General features: G+C 41.3%; 1 protein-coding gene across 4 annotated transcripts in view; it reads left to right on the forward strand.

The window, feature by feature from the left end:
* Positions 1-27157, forward strand: part of abca12 (ATP-binding cassette, sub-family A (ABC1), member 12) — a 65238-nt gene that overhangs the window by 24567 nt on the left and 13514 nt on the right. For all 4 annotated transcript variants that reach the window (XM_074659606.1, XM_074659602.1, XM_074659603.1 and 1 more), the window contains 25 exons: positions 585-724; positions 1141-1260; positions 1429-1519; positions 1942-2121; positions 3170-3497; positions 4384-4498; positions 5478-5807; positions 6478-6547; positions 6654-6788; positions 7301-7462; positions 7693-7876; positions 8482-8700; positions 9545-9741; positions 13571-13728; positions 14460-14693; positions 14918-15065; positions 15931-16177; positions 18809-18898; positions 19974-20061; positions 20289-20416; positions 21055-21142; positions 21478-21586; positions 23944-23998; positions 25740-25917; positions 26182-26297. In XM_074659606.1, coding sequence (XP_074515707.1) covers positions 585-724; positions 1141-1260; positions 1429-1519; positions 1942-2121; positions 3170-3497; positions 4384-4498; positions 5478-5807; positions 6478-6547; positions 6654-6788; positions 7301-7462; positions 7693-7876; positions 8482-8700; positions 9545-9741; positions 13571-13728; positions 14460-14693; positions 14918-15065; positions 15931-16177; positions 18809-18898; positions 19974-20061; positions 20289-20416; positions 21055-21142; positions 21478-21586; positions 23944-23998; positions 25740-25917; positions 26182-26297 — 3910 coding nt within the window. The remainder of the gene's footprint in view (positions 1-584; positions 725-1140; positions 1261-1428; positions 1520-1941; positions 2122-3169; positions 3498-4383; positions 4499-5477; positions 5808-6477; positions 6548-6653; positions 6789-7300; positions 7463-7692; positions 7877-8481; positions 8701-9544; positions 9742-13570; positions 13729-14459; positions 14694-14917; positions 15066-15930; positions 16178-18808; positions 18899-19973; positions 20062-20288; positions 20417-21054; positions 21143-21477; positions 21587-23943; positions 23999-25739; positions 25918-26181; positions 26298-27157) is intronic.

The following is a 27157-nucleotide window of genomic DNA, read 5'->3' on the forward strand; positions in this document are numbered from 1 at the left end:
CATAGACTGTATATAAGAAGTGGACGTAGTCACCATGACGTCACCCATTGGTTTGTGGACTGCCATTTTTGAAGCCTTGAGTTCGGCATTTTGGTAATAAATGAAGTGAGAAGTAGGGTCATTTTCTCAGGGACTTCTATACAATCTTACTTTGTTATGCAACTAGAGGATTCGCCCCCTGCTGGCTATTAGAAAGAATGCAAGTTAAAGCACTTCCGCATTGGCTTCACTTTTCAGATCCCGGAGTTGCCCACTGGTTTACGTTCATAAGGATAATTTGGGGGGAGTGGCTTTGGAGGGAGGCCTGAACGGATGGACTGTTAGTGTTGATGACTTGGTGACTTTCTCGCTAGATTTAGGGATTTTTTATTGATTCAAAATCCAGCGTACTCTTGCTGGTTTCTCCAATGTTGCTGACCCCAGATTTAAGAGACTGATTTAATCATGGAATTTGTTGACAAGGAGAAAAATATCAAATAACACCAGCCTTATCCTTCAAGCTCAAAAACGATCCTCAAGCTGTCATGTCACCATTGTGAATATTACATGTCTAAATGGTTCTCCTCTCTTCTCTCATTGTGTAGCTCCCTTCTGTATGAACATGTACCTGGACATGGTCAACACCACTGGAGGAGCCATCGCCTGGGCCTTCCTCAAACCAATGCTGATGGGAAATATTCTGTTTACCCCTGACACACCAACCACCAGGGCCATAATGGAGAAGGTATATACAGTACATACTCATACATGTCACAGCCAGTTTGTCTCGGGGGTTAGCACCTTCATGATCTTTATGAACTGTATGTTCTAAATTCTCCAAAATCCCTCATTTTGACTTTGTCACGCTTTTACAGAAGTTCTTGTCACTTCTATTTCTACCTCTTCTAAGTGATAGTTACCTGTGTAGTCTTCATGCAGCCCTGACTGGCACATAGTAAACAAGAAATACAGGGTTGCGGGGAGTATACACTATTTGTATGCACCACCATCTTCCACTAGCTCTATTTTGAGCCAGTTTGACTTTGTTTTTAGTATACTGCTGCCTTCACAGACTGAAACAGACACACACAGCAGGTTATGAAATCTTGCTGATACCCAACCATTTTCACATGTTCTCGTCCTTGTCCTCTCCTTGTCCAGGCCAATGGCACCTTGAAGGAGTTCGGAAACCTGAGGAAATACTCCAAGGACTGGCTTGAGTCCTCCAACTACATCATGAAGTCTGCCGAAATACTGGGCCACACTTTGCCAATGCTGCAGGTATGAAAACTCAGAACAGTCTCCTGTATATCTAATTATTCTCGCTGGCTCGCTGTCGTCTCGCTGAAAAATCCTGGAGATAAACTTTGCAGTGGTCTGTGACGAGTTTCAGCAGCCGAATATTGATGTTGTGCATCGTCTCTTCCACTCTCTCTCCCCTCCTGACAGAATTCCCTCGGCAATTCCTTTGTTGTGAATTTCATTGAGATGCAGACAGACATCAATGTCGGCAGAATGAAGGAGACGCTCAGCAACTTCTGTGAGTGAGCATTTGAAGGTTTTAATTTTGTAAGCTGCAGATACCAGGCTTACCTTTATATTCCTCCCTGACTTATTGCCTGTAAAATATCCATGCTATCAGAAAATAGGACAGCTCCTTAGGTTTACAGGAAGCATTGCACTCATTTCAACATGCATTTCTTAGGGCGTCTTTCCTTGATGTGATTATACATGTCAGTCAAGGTTTGACTTTGACAAACAGGTATTTAATTAGATTACCTTGTATTGTCAGATCATATTTCTATCTTAATTAACTTATATCATAACAGGGCATGACTCTAAACAGACAAGGCAAATGTCATTATTTTAATTTGAATTCACAGCAATCAAATCTAAAGCTGCACTCAGAGTTGCTTTAACCATGTCAGTAAATTTCTAAATGGCTTTTCATTTCCCCCGAAGCTAACATGACCGTCTTGCTGGAGAAAAACAAACAAATAATGAAACAGATCACCACCTTGTCCACCCTGATGGTGAACATCTCCTCCTGTATCAAGTTTGACCGTTACCGTGGCTTCGACTCCGCCAACGAGCTCGACACCGTAGCTCAGGACCTCGCCAAAAACCGTGATCTCTACGCAAGTGAGTACTGTAAATATTGGGTATAATGGACAAGCTTTATGTGAATAGAGTCCTCCAGATTCATTAGGATGCTGCAGCATGCATCCACGACCTGCAATGATTTCTGATATCGATTCATCTTCTCCAGTATACTATACTTTTTATTTGTTAGAGTTTGTGGGTAAGATAACACCAAGGTTTCATGAGTGTAAGCCCAGCCTGTGACCGAGGTAAAGCATCCACCTCACCAAACAAATACTCATTTACATATTTTTAATCTACAGTGCTTCCTCTAAAACACTGGTTCCCAAGCTGGGGGTCCTGACCCCCATCAAGGGTCACCAAAGCTTGTATATATATATATATATATATTTATACAAGCTTTGGCCTATATTTCAGCATTTCATTAATTTCTGTGAAGAAAACTAAATATAATTGTTATTTTTAGTTTGGATTATTATTTGAGATATAAACAGGATAAGGGCACGGTGAAGACCTGAACACAAGCTATATTTACAAAGCCTTCCCTCTCTGCTAAACAGCCTTGTCCTGCATTAGAAAAGTACGCAGTTAAAACAACCAAAGAGCTGATAGAACAGTGGCTAAAGCGTCAGAGAGAAGAAAACACTGAAATTGTCAAAAAAATAAGCCTAATAAGTAAGTATGATTGTTAAAAAATAATAAAAAATACATAATACAGACAGAGAATTGTATTAAAAGTTTCTAAAAATTACAGGAAAACTCATCTCTGATGCAGTATTCACAGGAAATAATCTGGTCAAAATTCATTCAAATCGCTTGTTTTACACAAACCTGCTGTTATTGCATCCATTATTTGGGTTAATTATTCAGTTTATTATTTGTTCCGTACTGTTATTGTTATGCATTGAATATAATATGAAATACCCATTAAAATGAGTCAGGCGTCGTCAGTTTACTCAATGATAGGAAGGAGTCCCTGCAGGAAAAAGGTTGGGAACCACTGCTCTACAGGGGTGTTGACAATGAGTTGAGGTGAGGACACTTTTGTCTTTAAGTATTAAGTGAAATGGTGCAATCTGTCTTTAAGGTGTCATCTTCAAGCTCCCCAAAGACGAGGGCTCATCCAGGAAGCGTCAGGCCAGGTCCTCCTCCTCCACATCCCCCCTGCCTCCCAAAGTCAGATACACTATCCGCATGCACATGGACAACGTCATGCGTACCGACAGAGTCCGGAACCCCTATTATGTGAAGGACAACCACATCTCGGCCAGGCTGACGCTGCGCTACAACCGGGGCTTCATCTACCTGCAGGAGAACATCGACCGGGCTATCATTGAGACCCAGACCGGACAGAGAGTCGCAGATCCGGCCGTCCAGCTGCAGCCCTTCCCCTACCCCTGCTTCTACCGGGATGAGTGAGTCCCCTGAATACATGGATGCACACTCATACATGCAAAGAAACACGCATACAGTATGAACATGCTCTCGTACGGATGCATGCATAGAAACCTGAAAGCGTCCACAGTGTCTCTGAGGGGGAAGTACAAGCATTGATGTGGAATAATGCATGCTCTCTCATTACTCATTTGCCACTTGGGACTGACAGTAAGTAGTCATTCACAGGAACCTTCCGCATTATAATTAGCTCCGCACCATGTGCATGAATATTCACGTTTATTGTGCATTCATTTTTGAAGACCATACACTCAAAACAACCTTCAGGCTATTCAGGAACACCACTCATATCTGTAGAATATATCCAGTTCAAAAAAAGGTTTGCCATTATTAACTTGTGCATCAATACACTTAAATTGTTTCCAATAAATCATGCTTGACCGTAATGCCTATGTTTGCGTTTGCCCTCGAGTGCTGATATCTCATCTGAGAAGCGCCAGCGGGCCACTGTCTCTGGCTGGCTGCCTTCTGACCAGCTATAAGATATGATGAACCTCGCCTATCTATCCGTCGTCCTGATTTATTACTCAGCACCACAATTTCTGACACAAGCTGTGAAATATGGCTGTGTAGTATGAAAAACAGCAATGTATCAGGCTCCAGATATGATTAAGTCAAAAAAATAAAAAATGAAATGGAGAGGCATTTATTTTGCGTAAATAATAAGAGGATCAGAACACGGCTGTCAAAAACCCTCCTTCGATATTGCTCATCCGCTCTGCATCTCTGTCTCTCTGTCAAGCCGTTGACTGAATGATAGACCTTTTCATCTGCTGTTGTTGACAGTGATTGGACGTTAGGTTTTCTAGAAATTTGACTGACAGTTGGCACCTCTGTATTCCCCAGGTACTTGGAGGCCATCTCTTTTGTCTTCCCAGTCATGCTGATGTTAGCCTGGGTGCTGTTTGTGGCTGATTTTGTGAAGAAGCTGGTGTATGAGAGAGAGCTGAGGCTGCATGAGGTATGTTTTGGGTTTTTTTGCTTGAAAAATGATCAAATCTGCCACTGTATTTTTGCATTGAACACTCACTTCTTGGTGTCTAAGATGCCCTGTAATGATACTGTCCATTTCTTCTGTTTTTCTTTTTTAAAAGCACACAAATTAAGCCAGTTGACATCATGATAAGCCGATCCTTCCTGTCTGAGTTTTGAACACAGCAACAAATGTTAATTCTTCCTCTCCTAGTACCTCCAGTGTTTATTCTCTGCTGTAAACATTCATAAGGCAAGCAATCACAGAAGGTGCATTGTTTTGCTGACAACCCAGTCGCCAGAAAAAATGTTGGCGTTGGACGTTTCTGCACACCACAGATACGTTAAATGTCGACGTTTCTGAACCAAAAAATACGTATCATATCAGCGTTGTATCACGCTGGCAGAAACGCAATGCCACGTGGTTAACTTTGTGAAACGATTGGTTGGCTTAGCCAACAAAGCTATTTGGTTAAGGTTAGAAAAAAGATGGTTTGTGTTCAAATAATATGTAACAACATAACAACGTAACGTAACAACTATAACAAATGTAACAACCGTAACAACGCCACAATGCCACAAAACCATTATATTTGGGTTTGGGAAAGAAATACGTGGCTTGGCTTAAAACTACTACATTTGTACAGTGAAAATGACGCCGACAGTGTGAACACGAGACACAAGCAAACAGCTGATTGTAACCTGACGCATTTGAGACGAACATCAGTCTCCTGGATGATAGCCTTGTGTTTATTGGACCCATCCACCTGCCCTCCAGCTCACCCTGTGTGTCTCTTGTCACTTTTGACACTACGTCACTTGCTCTGACCGAATGCAAAAACGTCAACTTTCAATGTATCCCTGGTTTGCAGAAACACCCAATGACAACATCTTTTCCTGCCAACTTGGCTGTTGCTGAGATTTCTGTGTACTCCCATCCATTGCTATTATTCTTGCTTTTTCCACAGTACATGAAAATGATGGGAGTCAACCCACTCAGCCACTTCTTCGCTTGGTTCCTGGAGTGTGCCACCTACTTGGTGTTGACCATCTTCCTCCTCACGCTGGTGCTGAAGTTCGGCAGCATTCTGCCCAACAGCGACGGCTTCCTCCTCTTCTTGTACCTCTGCGACTATGGTTTGAGCATCCTGTCCTTCAGCTACCTGGTCAGCTCCTTCTTCGACAAGACGTACATCGCCGGCCTCAGTGGCAGCCTCCTCTACATCCTCTGCTTCTTCCCCTTCATTGTGGTGTTGGCTGTGGAGACAAAGCTCACCTTTTTCCAGAAGAGCGCCCTGGTGAGGAAGCTCCTCTGTCATAACTCATGTATATTAAACTAGTGATATGACTTAAAACACCAAATAATGTTATTTGCTCTGGAAGATACTGAGAATTGAATGGAGAGATAAGGAACAATATAAAGAATGTTATTTACTCTATCCATTGTAGAAAAACAATTTTACCAACATAATGATTCAAAATATATTAGTGCAGCCTCAAAAAGGCACTTACTTTATGAAATAGTCTGAGTAAACAGTGGCTTTTGCCTCCAGTTGTTTTCCAATGTGAGATTTTATTCTTATTTTTCATTTTGACATACAAGTAGCAATGTAGTGGAGGGCAAACTGACAGTTAACAAATGGTTGCGGAGCTTTCCTGCCTTCTTATGCCGACATAAATTGTGCACATTTGCGTAAAACATGCTTTATTTCTTTTTTTATTTCGCTGTCTGTTATGATCATTAATTGGAGGCAGACATAACATCGCTGCATACATCTAAAGCCTTGTTTGCCTTGAACAAATCTCTTCATATCACGTTGAGAAAGGCTTTTGAAGTATATCACTTCACACTACATAAAGCTGTCAAGAGGAATTATAGAAAGGCATCGTCTAAAAACAGAAGATATATTTGTTGATGTTCTTCTGTTTCTGTATCTTTATTCTAATTTGTCTCTCATTTTCCTGCAGAGTTTGTTTTCCCCGACCTGTTTCAGTTACGCCAGTCAATATATCTCTCGGTACGAGGCCCAAGGAGAAGGTAGGCGCATGTAGACTGACTTTTTCAAACTCAAACCAGATCTCTTTGACATATCAGCTACTTCAGTCAGAGGGAAGCAAATTAAATCTTCTGTTGGCTTCTTCAGGCATTCTTTGGAGCAACTCATACACCTCGCCCATCGCTGGAGACATGGCTTCGTTTGGTTGGCTGTGCTGGCTGATGCTCATCGACTCCATCCTCTACTTCATCATCGGGGCTTACATTCGCATGGTCTTCCCAGGTAAACTGTAAAAGGCTTTAAAAACTCATGCAGATTGATTTTAAGTCAAGGAGTCCTGATACTGAAAAATCTATCAACATTTCTTCAAACCACTGGTATTCACTTGTCTCCATCCAGTTAATTCTAATGGAAGGTAGATCCGAGACGTTTTTATGCTAATTTCCTTTACAAATGAATGTGTGAAGAGCACAGTAGCTCTCGTTCATCTAGCTAGAAGGGTTAAATCTGAACTTTTAGTTGGTCTGTATTCATTTAGAACATCAGACACAGTTTTTTAGGCTTAGCTTTTTATACTTCTGCTTGTCTAACAGTGTATTCTTCGAGTCTTCTGTCATGTCAGCTGTTATCTGTTAGTTGTCATTTGAATATTTTTTTGTTTCACATTCATGGTGAATTTGCTGTATACTATTACAGATCATGGTGCTAACAGTGCAAGCAATTTACGAATTGCTCGGTAAACTTATCTCCAAATAGTGTTTCATGTATTCATGTCTGTTTTTTATACCCTTCAGGAAAGTACGGCATCCCTGCACCGTGGTACTTCCCCTTCAAAGCCTCCTTCTGGGCCGACCTGTGCTGCTGCATTAAGTCAAACAGTAATGTGGGCAAAGGACTCCTCTTCACCAACATCATGCAGACAAACCAGCCCGTCTTCTCCGACGACAAAGGAAAAGGTACAGGGGGAAAAATGACATCGTACTATCTCGCGGCAGATAACAATAAGCAGTGCTGTCTCCTCCGGTGTTGTGTTTTGAAGCACGAACATGATGTCTTTCCTTTCATGTCATTTTTTTCTCTAACCCCGACACCTCACTACATTTATATTTCACCCTCACTCTTCATTTAATTCCTGTCCCCTGTGAGTTTGATTTACAGGTTGCCTCTGTCTCCATGTTTCTCTCAGGCAAAAGCACTCTTACCTCTCAGGCCGGGGAGGATTTCTCAGAGCTCCCAGTGGGCGTCGCCCTCCATGGTCTCAGTAAGAGCTATGGCGACCGAGTAGCCATTGAAAACCTTAATGTCTCCTTCTACGAGGGCCACGTCACCTCACTGCTTGGTCACAACGGAGCCGGCAAGACCACCACCATGTATGTGTGGCACAATTCTTCTCCGCTTTCACTGTATCAGCATGTCGTAAGATGAATACAAATGCATTATAACCATTCATATACTGTACGAGGTGTCTTTTAAATTTGATTTGTGCATCTCTTTAATCAGCGGACCCCTTTAAAAGGGTCTGCTGCTGACAGGCGGATTGTTTTGTCCAAATCTGGCACAGCAAATGCACCGTGGTAGAGATTAGCCTGACAGGTCTTCATCAACCGGAGCACTTACATTTACATTTTAAATGTGACGAGTTTTGCTGATGCTCTTATCCAGAGAAACGCACAATGAGTGCATCAGCAGAATAAGATTTAACAATGTTAAAAACAACCTAAACCAAGAACGGATTTCACGTCTTACAGCATTCCTGGGACCAACAAATCTTAATTTAACAGGAAAGTGCTGTGGAGAAAATAGCTAATGAAAGGGCATTTTCAACATTTAACATCCCAGGTAGCAAATATGAGCAGAAGCAATTGAAAACCTGACTATATATTTGAATTATATACTTTTTCTCCCAATTATGAAACATTTAATAGCCATAAACCAGAATTAACCCACATAATAACTGATCACGCTTTGTGCTTAGGTCTCTCCTGACTGGCCTTTTCGCCCCGTCCTCTGGCACCATCGAGGTGTACGGCAGAGACATGCAGACCAACATCGATGACGTCCGCAGAGAGCTCGGGGTGTGCATGCAATATGACGTCCTCTTTGAACACATGACCACCAAGGAGCACCTGCTGCTGTACGGCCAGATCAAGGCCCCACAGTGGTCACCCAAGGAACTGCATGAACAAGTCCGCACGTGAGTGACCAATCATCCACTGCAGGGCGCATGCTCAGTATCTTAATGCAATGTGTCTTAAAGATGATGTCAACAGTGCCATTGGATACATTTTATATCCTGTTTTGTTAAAAGACATCATGAAAAAGGTATCTATAGTTCAGACAATGGCATGTTCTTCCAATAAAAAGGAAATATAGGGAGGGGTTGTGAGAGTTTAACAGTGAATAGCAGCCACTGTTTAACACTAGTGATACCAGATATGTTATAGTCAAACAGATTTTATGCCTATAATTGCTGTAATTTACAGGTATATCTAGGCCTTGATGTAAGAATATAATAATATATAATTATAAGGACAAAACAGCTGTTACACTTGTTTTCTTTGAAATTAGCCCCCCGCTGTGAAGTGTATTTTCTACAGCCATTGAATGCAGGTTGAGAAGCTATTGTTCTCTCAGCATGCAAATTTAGAACGATATTTTTACCCCATTTCAAGTCCACATTTTCCATAAGACTTTTTTAATATTTAATTCTATCTCTTTTTGTTCCTTTGCTTATGGGAGCAAGCATTGGAAGAAAATCATATTTTATTCTGTGGCATCATAAAGCTATGGGTTGAACCCCCAGTTGCATCATGAGACTATTTCTGGAGGGTTTCTGCATGACAAGTGGAGCTCTAATAAGCCTGAACTTAAAGGCAAGAAACTGTACCTCTCCACTGGTTCCTGTGGTTCTGAAACCCCCGCTGGGTAACTGATGGAACTGATGGAAGTAGAACTCAGAAACTGGGTTGTAAATGTGCAGAAAAAAGTATGTTAACATGAGCTCCATGTTAAATGCTTTTCATTAACTTCCCTACCAGGATCCTGGAGGAGACAGGCATGTACGCTCACAGACACAAGCGGGTGGGCACCCTGTCAGGCGGCATGAAGCGCAAGCTGTCAATCTCCATCGCCTTCATAGGGGGCTCTCGCTTGGTGGTGCTGGATGAACCCACCACAGGAGTCGATCCCTGCTCCAGGCGCAACATCTGGGACATTGTTATCCAGTACAAGAAACGTGAGTCTCTCAGACACACACACACACACACACACACACACTCAACCTTGTACTAAAATCTTTGTGAGGACACACATTGACATATGCAATTCCTAGCCCCTTACCCTAACCTTAAAGGATAACTTCGGTATTTTTGAACCTGTACCCTATTGTCCCATGTTTTTGCATCTTAGTGACTAATAGGGACAACATTTTTTAAAATTGGTTTAGTATTGAGGGAGTATGCTGCAGCCGCCAGCTGCTAAACAAGCTGCTATGTCATCATTTGGGGCAACCTGGCACCGTCATTTTACGTCCAATAAAAGCGTTGTCTTTGCCACTGACTCAGATTGTTATTCAGATTATTATACATGTAAGTGTCTGACAACATTATGGAAAGGACCCTACAGAGAAATAAACCGTTTTCCTTGCCTTTTGCTTGATCCGGCCTGTTTGTTATCGTGTGTCTCGCTTGGAGAAGCCTCGCTCTGGAATCTCGCGTTGCATTAACATTGTTGAAATCATCTAAATATTCAGCCATGACAATGAAAATCTTTTAGATAACATTAAACTACTCTTTCTGTACTCCAACACAACAAACTCTGACAACCCCGGTGTCCCGTGGCACTCCTCTCTCCACTCTCACTCATTTTTCCACCGTTGTCTCTTCCGGCAACAAGTCACATGACAAAATAACAAACGGAGAGCAAAAGCTAAGAAAAAGGTTTTATTTCTCTGTAGGGTTTATCCCATAATGTTGTCAGACACTTATAATAACAATCAGCCTGTCAGTGGTGAAAACAAGCACTTTTAGTGGATGTAAACTTACAGTGCCAGGTTGTCCCAAATGATTACATTACAGCTCGTTTAGCGGCTGGCGGCTGCAGCGTTCTCCTCAATACTGGACCAATTTCAAAAAGTGTTGTCTCTATTAGTCAGTTAGACACAAAAACATGAGAAAATAGGGTCCAGGTTGAAAAATACCAAAGTTATCCTTTAACCATCACAACTCAATGCCTGACCCCAAACCTTACTCTGAGCCTGACCTTAACCTAATTCTAACCTGAATTTTAAAACCAAACAGGCCTTTGAAGGTCCGTCCCAAAGTGAGGACTGTCCAAAATATCCTCACTTCACTTTCTAGCTACAGCTACTACTACTGCTACTATTACTGTTACCACTAATAATAATGATGATAATATTGAGAGGAACAGGAAAAAATAGTAGAAAAAGAAGAAAAAAGAAGAAAACGAAACTGGTAAATTATTCTCTGCTTTTATGTCTTGTGGTGTCCCGCAAGGCTCGATACTTGGCCCGATTTTGTTCAGTTTTTATCTGTTTGTGTGTCTGTATCTGCCACCCATTGGCCATATTATTTGTTACTTCAGTTTAGTCCTGAGAATCATAACAATCCCCTGCACTGCTGCCTTGTTGCCATCACAGACTAGATGGCAACTAACCACTATCTTAAAATGTTCAGCCAGAAATCTAGAAGTTCAGAAATATTCATTTAAATAAGAAATGTTACCAGTCAAACCACCGCTTCCCAAAAACTTTGTCGAGCAACTTATTCACGCCTTATTTTCCTCTCGCCTTGACTACTTCAATTCATTATGTATTTGCCTCAATCATGCAGCAATTACCCATCGACAGTTGTTGCATAATGCAGCAGCAAGGCTCCTAACAAACACAAGACTCAGAGAGTATATCTCACCAGCCCTGGCTCAATTACATTGATTCCCTATTTGTTTTACAATTCAATTTCCTGATTACTTTTTAAGCCCCCCATGGTTCGTCTCTGCTATATATTTATGATGGGGGTTCATGCTTTTGTGGAACAAACTCCCTCTCAGCATCAGGTCAAATCAGAGTCACATTTGTGTCACACTTTAAAAAGTTTTTAAAAACCCGCCTGTATAGAGTGGTGCAGGAATGAGTCCTAAAACCCGTAAATGAGTTAGCATTTCAGCATTTCCAGTTCCCATGTCTGGAAGTCAATGTTTTTTTCTTTATGAAAATCGTCAAACCACCTGAAATAAGGTCTGTGGTTAACACAAGCTTAAGAGATTTTAACGTTTTGTTCTACAGTATAAAATACGTCGTTAAATATCCCATTCGAGAATTTTGAAGCTTTTATGAGTCTTAAAAAAGGCGGTTGTTAACAAGTGGCTAAATGAGACTACTAAACATCATAACACCGACTCGTCCGCTTTTACAGCCTCATTGTGTATACTCGCGTTCATGCGACCGTGGTGTAGTCCGTTTATAGTCTAACGTTAACTTTTACTTCTGGCAATGTTTAACTTATGTTTTGTTTTATTTTTGACTGTCCCCGAACTTCTTGTTGTATTTTATGTGCACCCTTGTAATTCTTCCTCTCTCTCGTTTTTTAAAGGTGGTATAGAAATACAGTTTATTTACTTACTTATTTAACAGCCTGTCAGTATGTAACATTAGAAAATAGTCAGTGTTTGCATGGTTTGCATGAAGAACCAACTGTCGTATTTAACAATTACAAAATAAATGTTCATCCTATCAGACTTGGACGACGATGAAGAAGACAAACATTTTTTATTATTAGTCTAATCCTTGTACAAAAATACTCCAATTCTCATTCTGGTAGTTCACACACTCACATGGCACAGGCAATCCAAACTCTCTATCCAGTGTTTTCTACTTAAGACGCGTCTCACTCCCTATTTCCTAAGAGGGAAAGGAGAAGAAGAGCCGGAACCTGGAGCCGACCCTGGAGGGCTTTCCGTTGCACAGGCTTCTGACTTTAAATTTAGCATATAATTAAATCTAAAAGTAATCCAGTATTTTTTTTTCTTTAGGCTGTCTTAGGGTAGCAGCAGCAGCGATGGCAGGGAGACTACTAAATGTCATATAATTGCAGCTGTGGAGAAATATCCTGTGTAATTGGCCCTGTCTCAGATGTTAGTGAGATTTTGGTGCCAGGGGAATCTATTTCAAAATAAACTTTCTGCATCGCTTGCTGTTTGCGCGCCTGTTTCTCTGATGATTAGTATGTGCACGACACAGCCTGTGTGTGACTTTGTCTTTGTAATGTCTGCTTTTTGGTTGTTTGTGGATGTGTGTTGTTGCGAACGTGTGTCTGTCTGCAGTTACATTTAAAAGGCGTACTCACTCGGATAGGAAAATAAGAAAAATGATTTTGCCAAAAGACATCTAAACATTGCTTCTGTGTTTTTCTTTCAACCTTCTCAAAACCTTGAAGCTCCTGCAAAATTTGATGGATTAGCTTGGTTGGTAAACATAATCTCACTGTGTGCATTTCATCATCAAATCACTGGATTTACATGTAATATATTTCTTAGTATTCACACAATTCCCTTAAACTTTCAATTTGAGTTATAGCTATAGCAACCTGTTGGGAACCTGGAGTAATTTATACAAAAGGTTGTATATAAAACTATTTAAAAATATATAACCAGAATAAAGAAAAAATCTATTTTGGCTCTAACGCTATCGTAGTAAATTAATTAAGTAATTACAAAACAAAAGATCATATTATGTATCTGCATTCGCTTGGCGAATCCGTCAAGACGTCATCTATTTATGTTGACGAAACTGACGAGTTATATTCATTAAAGAAAGTTTAACAAAAAAAAAGATTAACTCGCTTAATACACTGAATCACTTTATTCAAATTGAGGATTTTGTTCGATGATTTGTAACTTTTTTTCAAGGTTTTTTTAGGGATAACGTCGGATGGGGCTCAGCTTTACTTAGATACAAGTAGGGGGGGCTTCAAGGAAAATAGATTGTGAACCACTGGGTTAGGGAATGGTATAATAATGCAGATTGTTCTATGTTTGTGTCCTGTCAGATCGCACCGTCATCATGTCCACCCACCACCTGGATGAGGCTGAAGTACTGAGCGACCGCATTGCCTTCCTGGAGAGAGGAGGGTTAAAATGCTGCGGATCCCCCTTCTACCTGAAAGACAAGCTGGGCCAGGGCTACAAGCTCACTCTCACCAAGAAGGTATTCACCCTCACAGTCACCATGCTCTTTAAACATTCTGTCTGGTCAAATAATCCACATTTCCCCGATGCTCCATGTTAACATTTTAGCACAAGCGAATGTTGAGTGCTTGCCGGCCACGACCTTTATCTTAGATGTGAGAAAGTAAAATATCTCTTCTGTATTTTACTCAGACTTTATCTTAATAATGACTGATATCGGACGATGCGCAGCCAGCATAAATAGCAACATTTCCCAATGCATTATTATGGAGGAGCTGCTCATCTGTAAATAAATTCTTGATTTAATTTCTGCCACATTGGAAACCAGAGTTGCACACAATACATATTGCAATAGTGTGATTTGTATCAGATATATTGGGGAAAACTGCTAAATAGGCTAAATCCAACACAAATAATGCTCTGCTGACTGCTGCAAACCGGCTCATACTTTTTCTGCATGCTATATCTTCTACTGCTTTCCTATTGTAGCAATTGAAAGCTCTTTTTTTGACATCTTACTGAATCAACAAGCATCGTTGTCCCATATCGTGTCCTATATGCCAGTTACATATTTTGGTCAAGTTTCCTTCAGTATTCTGTATTTTCTTACATCTGCTTCAATCTGTATCAAACGCCTTCTAAAATATATATTTTTTAAGCCACTGGCAGCTGATTTGTAGTTGTGCAAAGTAAATCTGTTATCTTGAAAATAAAGCATGTCATAAACTATTCCTACTTTTCTAACTGCAGATGCAGAACCTCGAATCGGAGCGGATTGACAATGCTGAACTGAAGGACTTCATCCAGGCTCATGTACCAGCAGCGCGACTGAAGGAGGCCCACGGGAGCGACCTCATCTACTCCCTGCCCCCCTTCACCTCGTCCAACGCCTCCTCATACCGCTCCCTCCTGACCGCGCTGGACTCCAACCTGGACGCCCTGCAGCTGGGGGGCTATGGCATCTCTGACACCACCCTAGAGGAGGTAAACTCATACACACCCACACACAAAAACAGGTTTACACTGCAGACACAGCGGAGAAAAAGACTCAACTGCTGAGGTACATTTGAATAATCCCTGTGTATTTATGTGCTAGTGCTCATAAACTTGATCGTATTGAGATGTAAGCATAATCACAAGCTGTAGAATTATACCGATAGGCTCTTTGACATACACAGATGCTAATGTTTTTGTTTTTATCTGTGTAGGTGTTCCTCCAGTTGACTCACGGAGACACAGAAATTGAGGATGAGGTCGGCCCCCTGTCTATCTCAGAGATGGTTTCCGACACTGATTCCATGGACAGTTTCCCTTCAGTCTCCGACGGAAGCATCTCCGGCTTTGGTGACAACATCAGTGAGTAAAAGGATGCATGATGGAAAAATATAGTATTTATACAATAACTATTAATTTTTTTTTTTTATATTTAATCTTTATTTAATCAGGCAGTCTCTTTGAGAATAAGATCTATTTTCCAAGAGAACAAGCAACGTTCACAAGAACACAATCAGCAAAACAGAAGCAACACAACTACACAATGAACAAGGAATTAAAAACAGTGACAAGAATCATAAAAAAAACATTGCACATTTTGAGACTCGTGGGTACCCATATAACCCATTTTCATTCACATATCTTGAGGTCAGAGGTCAAGGGACCCTTTTGAAAAAGGCCTTGACCGTTTTTCCTTGCCAAAATGTAGCCTAACTTTGGAGCGTTTTCTAGTTTCATATGATATCAGTATCTTCACTCTAGCTTTAAAAATTGCAAGTTGCATTAATGTGTTAAAGAAATTTTGGCGTTAAAACTAATTTGCGTTGACTTTGACAGCTCTTAAAAAAAAAAAACATCAGATAATAAGGCTTTAAAATCTCCAAGGGGAATGTAAAGCTCTAGTTGGAAGGCAGTTTGCAGTTCATTCCATTAAAAGTTAGGTATTTGTGCAGTGACATCAACAGTAGTGTTCACTGTCGCCACCAGAAAGTTGAAATTTTTTTTTTCTATTTTAGATTTTCATACTTAAGCTAAAATATTTGAAGAATACTTACTCAACCAACCCACAGTAGTGATGGATTGCGCTGCCATCTTTTGTGATACAATCCACCTGTTAACCTTTAGCTCAGTTCGCCCTAGAGAGAAGAAGCAGGAATCATCAAGACAGTAAGAAGGTAAGTGCGTCAGTACAAAAATGATTAAATCCTGTCTCCATTTCTTCTCCCAGAGCTTACCGGTTCCTCCATGGTGCGCGGCATGGCCCTGGCCTGGCAGCAGATGTCAGCCATACTCATCAAGAGGTTCCACCACAGCCGCAGAGACTGGAAGGGCCTGATCTCCCAAATCCTGCTCCCCGTTCTGTTCATGGTGTTTGCTATGGGCTTGGGCGCCATCAGGAGCGACCTGCGGCACTATCCTGAAATGGAGCTCAGCCCTGCGCTTTACAACTTGGGACCGAGCTTCTCTTTCTTCAGGTCAGTCCCCACGGCAAAGAGAAATAGAAGGGAGCCCTGGGAGTGGAGGCCCCAGAAGTAAACAAAGCTAATGAGGGTGATTTTACACCAATCATGTTTGGAGCAGTTCAATCGAACTCTGAAGCTTTGCTCTTTTATTTCAATTCATTCGGCAAAGTCACACCAATGCCACGGCGACTCAGGTGGCAATAAATAATCGCACCAAAGGCACCTGAAAAAGTGGGTCTTGTCCAAGCTAATTTTGACATAATTTGTCTGAACAATTTCAGGAAACTACTCCAAAAACGACTACTCTTTTTTAAAGCTGCAGTCGGTAACCTTGAGCAGATATGATAAAAAGTATTTTTTTTATAAAACTGTCACCAAAGATACTTTATAACAAAGATGATGCATTACAAGCTCTGCCAATGGTTTGAAACGGTATACACTTCCTATCTCCTAAGTGGACGCGGTCATGGCGTGTTTGCCCCCCCATGCCTCCTCCTCATTTGGAAGTGTTGTGATGGATGAAAGACGATTGGGTTATATTTGCATAATGTTTTTGTATTTTCTTACATCATTAACATCAACATTAGATATTTACACAGCTCCCAGCCATATTTAACATTATGAAAATTAGTCAGCTAGGGCGTTAGCAAACATTAGTTGCCAGATCTAGCGAGAGTGTGTTGCTGAGACAGAGGTCTAGAACAAAGTTAATTTTCTCCTGATTTGTCTGTCTGAAAAATTTCATTTTAGTATCAGAATGTTCAGAAGATATGTGACTTGTGAAAAAATGGAACTAATATTTACTTTGGTGACTATGGGACTACAGAATTAGTCATAATCTGTGTTCACGTTCACTTCTCCCATTGGAGTTAATAGTCTCCTAAAGGGGAGGGGCAGTGGCGAAACCCACGTGATACAGATACAGGAAACTGACTCTCAGTGTACCGTCTCCTTTCTGAACTGTCTCTGCTGTCACTATATCTTGACAGTAGTGCATGAGACAGATAATCTGTGAAAAATACTGTATATTGTTCCTCTTCCTCCCCCAAGTTTCTATGGCGCCTGAATAAAAACTCACAGCTCGCGAAACTTGCAATCCTCCGATCAAACTTTGCCTCAAATGTTTTCAGAAACTTCTTGTAGTATACTGTTTAGCTGTAAAATGAGAAAGTTTGTGACCCGGCCGTATTGTTGAAAACACTTGAGCCAAAACCAAGCTCATTTTATAGCCAAAAAGTTCACTAAAATATGTTTCTGAAAACATTTGAGCTGAGAAATAGGCATTAGAGTAACTTAATCTTGATATTCATATTTGATCAGCGCTGCCTAGTTTGACAGATTTATCTGAGTTTGCAAGTTTTGTGAGCAGTGATTGACAGCTGCTTTAGAGACTCCGTGGCTCTGATTAGCTGTTTTCATATTTGTCATATTTGCTCAAAGTTACCAACTTCAGCTTTAATTTATAAACGTGGTGAAATATGGCGACAAACAAATCATCTTGATACAGCTGTGTGTATCTCAAGTAATATGTCCATTATACTGTGACTGACTTGGTTTGTGGTAAAGCTTGGAGGATGCTGTATTGTGCTTCCATGTTCTGGCATTTACAAAAAATGATGCTGCTTGGCCTGAAGGATGCTCTAAAGCAAAGGATCACATTTTGAACCACAGAGCCGCTAACTGCAACCCTCCTGCGACTGAAGTGTTGATGCATCTCGTCGCTTGATTGGTCCATCGGGTTCCTTCATCATTTGCGGGGGACGAGCTGTCTCGCTTGTTATAAAATGAATTTGAAGCTGCAGTTTGTTGAAGGGCAGACGGACCTTAAGGAGACGGAGCGAGAGAGAGAGAGAACGCGGGGGGAAAGAGATGATTGTGATGAAGACGGATGAGATGCGAGATCAAAGGGTGGGAGATTAAGAGTGTCGGGAGGTTGCGAGACGTCTTCTTTCTTGAGAAGTGCGATTGTTTGATCAAGGGGATGTGTAGCGAGGGAGAAAATGCTGAGGTGCCAATCCGTATCAAAGGACGCGCTCCCCAGTCTTCTTCAGCTCGATATACAAAAGAGATTGAAAAATTATATTTATTTATTTATTTTTAATGAGATTATGATAGGTTTGGGGGTGCTTAGGAAGGTTATTGGTAGTAGTCTCACATTTTGGGAACTTTCTCAGACCACTGCGTTTTTTAAGACTTGCATGTAGGAACAATACAAATGCAATGAGCTGAATGTTTATTCATGAGTGTGCGTTAAAAGGCAGGGGAGGGATCAAATAATAAAAAGTGTAAAATGGCAAATCAAATGTCCTCACTCTCCTTTTATCTGTTCATCTCCCCACGGTAAGGATATTAGAATCACTGACTGTCCCCATGGTCACTTTATTGACAATATTAAGTTAGTAAATTGCTCTTATATCAGCTTCTACTACGAGGAAAACCTTGGTAACTGCCAACCTTGAAACCCAAGCCACCGAGATTGATTTGAATAAATCAATAACGACAGAAACCAAACCCCTTTGCCATGTTAGAGCTGTATGAAACAACCTTTTGTTTGAGTTTCTTCCATTTTATTATTGTTGTGGTGTAGCGTCACTAAAATGTCTGTGTAACCTTTAATTTGAGGTTTGTTTTCTGATTCCATAGTAACCAAAATCCCAACTCCGCCCCGCTGACGGACAGCATGATGTCATTCCCCGGGATCGATAACGCTTGCCTCGACAAGTCCGATAACCCGTACGTAATCACACCTGAAATGCCAGCTGTGTTGTTTTTTTTCTCCTGAAAATGATAAATGTGTCAGTTTCCTTATTTATCCTACCCTTTTCCACATGTACGGTATTTTCATATTTCACTCATTGTCATTCGTTTCATGCCTCCTCCTTCACCTTGTTTCATTTTGCCTCCCTCTAATTCCTGCCGCTCTCTCTCTCTATCTCTTCTCTGGTCTCTCTCGCGTCCCTCCTCTCTATTTTCCCTGCCGCTCAGCTCAACGCATGTGGCTGAAAACCTGCAGCAGGACTCTGCGATGATGAGAGCATCATTTGTATTCCATAAACACCCTGTGTTTATAGGGGAGATTTCCCCCTTACAGGCACTCAAATCAATGTTGGCACTCATGAACCAGACCTTGGAGGCATTTTAAAATGCTCAGCCAAAAAAAACAAAAATAGAGAGAGAGAGAGAGAAGGAAAGATCCTATGCTGCAAAAGAGACTTCATGTTTTGCTCATGATATCTATAATCACATCATGACACTAACTGAAAGGGTGCTGAGTGCTGCATTTATGTATGAAAAATATAAGGTATGGTCCGTTGACTGTGGTCCTTGTTGTTGGCCAATTTATCAAGTTATATCTAAAGCAACAGGTGTGCATGCGAGTGTGCAAAGACACGTCTATTTGCTGCAATCTCTTTTTGATCTGCACAAAGTGTCCCTGAAAGCATTTGGCAGAAAACTAAAAAATGTGATGGAGTTGGACAGCAACCCACGCAAACAAATTCCACTCAATATGATAATACAGCACATAATAAACAGCTTTTCAAACAGTTTTCAACTGATATCAGATAAAAATATTCAGGTCCCGAACTCACGAAAAACATGCAAGCTCACAGCTGCTGTATGAATGGGTGCCGGCATATGTACACAGTTCTTTTTTAGCATTGATGTCGGCCATCATATCAACTCACAGTTTCAGGATGTGTTCTGGGGTGTGTCTAGGGATAGTCTTTCTTGTGGCATTATCATGCACTGCAGACTCCTGTCATTCCACTGAGCCACCATCTCACTTTGTGGTATGTTTCCTTTTAAGGGTCTGCAGAGGAAGCACAAACAAGTGGAGTTCCAGCGGGAACAGCTCCAAAGCATTTCGTGTCTGTAAATGCACCAGTCAGGAACAGGTGAGACTGGGTCACTAAGAGCACTGTGTGTGTGTGTGTGTGTGTGTGTGTGTGTGTGTGTGTGTGTGTGTGTGTGTGTGTGTGTGTGTGTGTGTGTGTGTGTGTGTGTGTGTGTGTGTATGTGTGTGTGTGTGCGTGTGTGTGAGAGTGAGTTTTTGTGTCTTGCTCTGCGTGATTGTTTGAAAAAAAGTTGAGTGTAACGCGTTTGTCTCTTCCCCACACTGCAGATGTGTGACGGCCACAGCTTCCAGCCCCCCCATAAGAAAATCCCTTCATCTCAGACTGTGTATAACCTGAGTGGCATCAATGTGGAGAAGTATCTGGTGGCCACAGCAAATGACTTCATCAGGAACAGGTGAATGCAACCAGTGTTTTAACATTTGGTTCATGTAGCCACATTGAGAATTCAACCCCCATCCTTCATTACTGTAATCTGAGCGCTAATCAACACTCTTGATTGCATCCACTATATGAGGTGATGTTCCAAGACAATCCAAGCAGATATCTCACCTATTATTTACCCATTTTAGAATTACATTTCATAATATTACATCGTTTTGGTGAGTTAACATAGTTTGCAAACAACGAATGGGGCTAATTTTTTAAAATTCAGTGTAGATGATTGACCCAAATGACAAAATGTAGTGACACCAAGTGTCCATTTGGACTTTTTTTCCTTTCAGTCTTTTAAATAATATACGTCTGCCAACTGGGAAGCTTTAGATAATTAAAACTGGCAATGTTGCTATTGCAAGGAAAGTTTATTGTATATAAAAACATTAACAAGGATGTGCAATAAATCTAATTGGTTGTTGATTGCAAAAATGTCTTTTGCTTTATGCGAATACGCTGGTCTGATGATTTTCACCCAAAATGCTTCTCATCTGAGAGTGGATATTTGATTAAAAGAAAAACAAACAAAAAAACAGTGTGTCTCAGCAGTATTCTGAGCACTTTGTTTTGATCGATATTGTTTTTTTTGGTTTTTTTCAGATATGGTGGCTTCACTTTTGGCATGCCGCTCCCTCCTGACTTAAAAATGGACCTAAGAGCGGTGCCCAAAAACCGTACTCTGTCTAAGGTAACTTTGTCTCCTTCTTCCCTGCCGCCTGTCTTGTTATCACTTTAAACGCTGTACTGAGGAAAGCTGAAAGTTAAAACATGAAAACTATCCTAAAGTTGGATGGAGCTGCATTGTTACACCATCACTGTCATCATAAATATGCTTCACAATTCTGCCTCTGTTTTAGTGTGTAGATCTCCTCAGATGATAACATTTGCATTTATTGTATCTTTAAAGCCTTGGTTTGAAAACACTGGAAAGTATATTGTAGTATTCCTACACATCCTGATCTGTAGCAGTGTGGGTGATGATGGTTTCAATGCATGTCCGTGTTTGTGCTTGCTTGGGTTTAGGTCTGGTTCAACCCAGAGGGCCAACACACAATGCCAGCATACTTAAACAGCCTCAGCAACATCATCCTACGCTCCAATCTTCCAGCAGACAAGGATCCGCGTAAATATGGTAAGCTGGAGTTGCTGCTGAAATAAAAATGTCACAAGTGAAATGTAAAAGTTCAGTGACAGGCCAAAGGATACAGTCTGACATTTCAGTTTAATCGATCAAGGATTCTATACATACAAATGTAATAACGATAAAGATCACTGCTATCTATTCTTTTACATGGTAATATACATTTGCTGCTGTTTACTCATATATTTTGTGATATTGAAGTGATTTTAGAAAAGGTCTATACATATTATTTTTGCGGTGATTGTCTTTAATTCACACAGACACACAACACTCCCATGTTATTGTATAAGATTAGCTTAGGCAAAGGTTAGAATAAGACATGACTGGATCTGAATCTGTCCAGCAAGGTGCTTCGGATGGAACACCCAGTGCATTTTGTATACTAAATATAAAGAGAGCAGTACAGTGTGTTTACTCACGGTTAATTTCACTGGATTAAAGCCAGGGGGTGCTGTGTGTCCTCAGACTCACATCAGTATGCATGTTGAATACTGATGAGTGGCGCTCTCTGTGGAAAGAGGCTGGCCCACTGTTTCAGCTCTGTATCACCCTGACCATCTGCCTGCGGACAGGAGTACACACACACATACACACACATGTACAAGTGCTCATAAAAACATACAGCGCATGCACAGAAGTACATGCACACAAACACACACATTTCGTCCGCGCTGGATAATAAAAGTGCTCGAGGGTATAGTGAATGTTACCTGCAAACTCACGGCGGTGGCGGGGGTTGTCAGGGGTGGAGATCCAAGGAGATTGCTTTTCAAGGTGATGGTTTATCTGTCAAATGTGAAGCCCTAACCCCCACATTGTGTACTGCAGTGCCAACTCTGGGTTGGGACCCCTTTAGAGGTCGCCATCAAACAGTTTTTTCATGCATGCCACTCTCGCAGGACTCTCGCGTAACTGCCCAGTGCCACAGATGTGCCATCACACTCCTGTCCGCTGTCCACACTAGAGATTCTGATCACTCCCACCTGCAACAATGATTTGTATTGAACGTCTGTCTGCATCTCCCAGAGGAAATATAGTGTTACTCAACTGTTTGATAATCCAACTTTAGAGGACGTGAACTGAAAAGAAACCTTATTTAATGTTTTTTAAAGAATAAAGGGGAAAAAAACAGCCTCAGCTCGAGACAGTGAGAATTAAGATGTTATAAAAAGTGTTATGAATCATTTTATTTGGTAGATTAATCTATTAGTCAATCAACAAAAAAAAATCAGCGACAACTTTAATAATAATTTAATTGTTTAAAGGTGCTAAATGCGTAATTTAGAGCATTTCTATTGCTTCCACACGGCTCTCAACATGGGGACGGCTGAGCCGGCGGCTAGCAGTTAACGGTGCAAACAAAAGAAACAGTGCTGACAGAGCTAACAGTGTTAACCTCGGCGGAAACCACAGGGTGGGTGCTGCGCTTCGGCGACGACGCTGTCGGTTGGGACAACGTCATCAGCTGTAACCAGTGGGGCACGCTCACATGCACAAACATGCGCAGCTGGCCCAGCTATGTCAGCAAAGCAAGAAGAATCTCAGATAGCAACACACACAGAGGGAGAGTGACTTCATTCTCTGCTCAGGTAGACATTACTCCATAAATCTTTACGTAGTAAATAATTGTTTGCTGCTATATTAATGTTCTGGATATCGTTTAGAGCACCTTTAAGTAAATTTTTTGAGCAAAAATGGCAGTCACATGTGAATATTTGGTAGCCTCTATGATAGCGTATTTAATATCTTTGGGTTTTGGACTGACAACATGAGCAATTTGGATATGTCATTTTGGGCTCTGAGAAATTGTAATGGGGTTTTTTCAGTCAAGATCGATCAAGAAATCTGCAGAAGAATCAATAATTAAAATGATTGCTTGTTTTAAGTGTAGTCGTTTTCCACTGTAAAAGACACAAACCAGATCTGGGAATATCCGACTTTAGAGCAGTAGTGATAAAGTGTTATTGATTACGGATCATATTTGGATTAGTCAATAGAACCCATCAATACCACCAAAGTGCCTTTGAGCAAGGCACCGGGCCTCCAACCTGCTCCAGGGCTGCTGTGCTTCGGGTTAACTCACTCTCTCATATCTCAGGAAATGCAAGCAGAGACGTGTAGGGGAGCAGCTCATGTCTGTGAGCATCTAGAAGACCCGGAAAAAATGATAAAGAAAATTCAATTTCTTTTGTGTGCACTAGCAAATGAAATCATCTTGCACTATATTTTTCAATTGACTGTGTCCCAGGCTAAGAGAATATCATTGCTCATTTGGTTCCTGCGCTGAAAAATAGCCCACATGTTATTTCTATTTCTAACTCAATACTCTTTTTTTTTCTCTATTACAGCCATTTCAGTTTCCAGTCACCCCTATTTCGGCCGGCCGGATGATGAAGATTCAGTGTAAGGACTGCACTTTAGATTCTTCCTTCTGCTGAACTGACAGTTTTCAACAAGATCAACGGCTGCACTTGCATAATAAGATTATAATTAGCATTCTAATTGGTGAAAATATCCCAAAACTCATCGAGTCATGATGAATGTTCTCGGCTGAGCCCAAGTTAAATTATTGAAGCATCCTAGTTTTTAATTCAGGACATCAAAGTCAGGCTGGACTCAGGGCAGGGAGGTACATGACAGCGGTATTTACCCATATTTGATTTTCTAAATGGATTTCCCTGAGCTTGCACTATTGATCACAGTCCCAATATAATGAGTGTTTACCCTGAAGGTGGCACAGAGGTGGATTGATTCTACCCCACTCCCCAAAATGAGTTTATTTAAAATACTCCACATTCTGCTTTAGAGACCCAGACTGCAGAATTAGTGCTTGTGTGCGTGCTTGTATGCAAACACGTATGTGTGTGTGTGTGCTCCAGAGGGTCAAATCAAATAAATCATTCCAGGAGTGGACGGAGCTGAAGCCGTGGCCTCATGAAGGTCCGTTCTCTCTAGAGCCTGATTAGCACTAACCATTTTACTGGCTATTTCCATGTGTTTACTGCCCTTCAGTTTCCCCACATACTCCGCATTTATTTATGTGTATACGTAGCTGTTTGCCTGCTTTGGCACTGCAGCGGCTGCGAGTGCACAATTACCTCTCCGTGATATTCTGCTTCCTCACTTGATGTATTGATTTGGCCTGAGCCGTGTTGAAGGTACAACAGGCTTATTACTCCAAATGTCTTGACTCTCTCAGTGTGGTAGCTTTGCCCATGGGAAAGATACTAAGGTTATATTGGCCATACTGCTAACAAACCTGCTCAGTAGCTGCTGCTGCTGCTTTCTATCCTCTGTAGTTAGTGCTGCCCTCAGACGCCCACCACATGTCCCTCTTCTCTGCCGTTCTCTCTCCTTCCCACTCGGTCACACTGCCAGCTCCATCCTCGTCCTCTTTCTCAGCCTCATGCAGCTTATTCTGTTTGGTCGGCGTTGTTGTGCCCCAGCCAGAGGCGAGAGGTAAAAGTACTACAGTAGCATGTAGGGCAGGAAAGAGAGCATGGGAGATGAACAGGTAGAAGAAAGTTTGAATGAGCAGAACTGGGTTGAAGAGCAACTGAGGGGATCAAAGCCTCAGCTGGTTGTCTGGGGTCTTGTCTGGACAATAGGCTCTGCTGCAGCCTCACAGCAGTATCACTGGCTTACCGACTATACAGCAATAGCAGCGTGAAGTTGCTCTCTACACAAAGCCATGTGTTTCTTTTGGAGTTATTATCTTGTCAGAGGCGAGGGCGCAAGCATCTCTTTTAACAAAGCTTGTTTGTTATTAATGGCATTCCATTTATTGTGAGCACCTTCCGACAGTTCAAATGAGTCAGGTCCCAGCAGGCGACGATATAATACTTTGTGGGACGCCATTGTTTTCGGAAAGGAATTACACCAGGTTGCCTCATTCAAAGTGACTCAGCACACCGGAGTGTATTGATCCGTTTTGTGCACTTCTTTGTGTGCGTCCTTGGATCTAAACCTGTAGCACTGCAGCCTTAAAGTTTAAAACAACCAAATTTACCATGCAGGAATATAACGAGCATCACTAGAGTTGATGTGGTTGAATGATAATTCACTAATTACACACATGACTGGTGGTAATAAATGAAGCCAGTGTTGTCACTGACATCTGAATGATCCTGTGTTTTGCTCTCAGTGTCCAGGGAATGCTCCAGATCCTGCTGGCCATGTGTGTGCTGACGGGTTATTCGATCACGACAGCCAGCTTCGCCATCTATGAAGTCAACGAGCACCACAGCGGCTCCAAGAGGCTCCAGCACATCTCTGGCATCAGCGAGCCCTTCTACTGGGCTGTGAACTTCTTTTATGACATGGTAACATCCTCTAGTTGCCTAACAGGAGACCCAAATGAACATTTCACAAAACAAAATCTTGCTCATTAAAAGCAAAAACAAACATATGTATGATATATCGCTTCCCCATGTTCAGCTTTAGATTGCAACAACATATACAAAGCATTTGAAAAAGATATCCAGACTTACTTAATGTATTTTTACATCATTATCAATACATTAATTCCTTATTGATTTGATTTTGTGCCTTCATCTAACTGCATCGTATCCTATCTTTTCCCACAGGTCATGTATTTGATCCCTGTGACCTTGACCGTTGGTGTGATTGCAGCCTTCCAGATTCCAGCATTCACAGATCGGCAAAACCTGGCTGCTGTCGCCCTTCTTCTGGTGCTCTTTGGGTGAGTAATTTGGCCTCACAGCATCACTGAGTGTAATAACGTATTCACTTGGACTTCAGTGGGTTGATTTACAAAGCCTACTAGGAAATGACCATCAGATTATGGTAGCGTTGTTTTTTTTTTCATGACATACAGTAGTTGACGATGAAACAATCTGTCATGAGGCTGAAACGTGACTTAATTAGAGACAAAGCCACTGTACTAAAATGAGCTGTTTGCTCCATTGTTAAAGGGGCTAGATGTAAGAATCAGAAACAGTGACACCTGTGGCCATTAAGTCAACAACAGTCAGCGTCCTGTTGCTCGCACTTGTGCAGTTATTTAAACATAGAACTCACCAATTGCTAATATCTGAAGACACAGCAACATCGCAAAACATTGTCTTTTTCTACCCCCCTCCCGTTTCCCTTCCTGGATGTGTGGGTAAGAAAAAAAAATAAGAGCAGATCAAAAATTCCCACCCACATATTTTTTTTTTAACCTAAGGAAAAGCACCAATCATAAAATACCATAAATGACCAAAAAAAACAATACAGAGCATATCTTAATGATGTTATGTATATTTGTATACAATCACACAAGGGACCAACCACAAGGGAGGGGATACTTTAAGGGCTGGAGGAGCAAAGAAGAGCTCTTTTAGGACAGCTATAATGTGCATGGACAGCCCAATGGTATTATGTATGTATGCTTATGCAAGAAAACTTCATGTTCAGCACTGTTGATGTATGCAGGGGCTGATGATTTGCATAAGGATGCCGAGTGTCTTGATGTATTTGATCACAGAAATGCACATTGATGAGATGATTTTACATGTTGAAACAAGCTGACAGTTTTGCCAGACTATCTACCACTATGTT

This window comes from Sebastes fasciatus, chromosome 14, assembly GCF_043250625.1.
Source record: "Sebastes fasciatus isolate fSebFas1 chromosome 14, fSebFas1.pri, whole genome shotgun sequence".
NCBI classification, from domain to species: Eukaryota; Metazoa; Chordata; class Actinopteri; order Perciformes; family Sebastidae; genus Sebastes; species Sebastes fasciatus.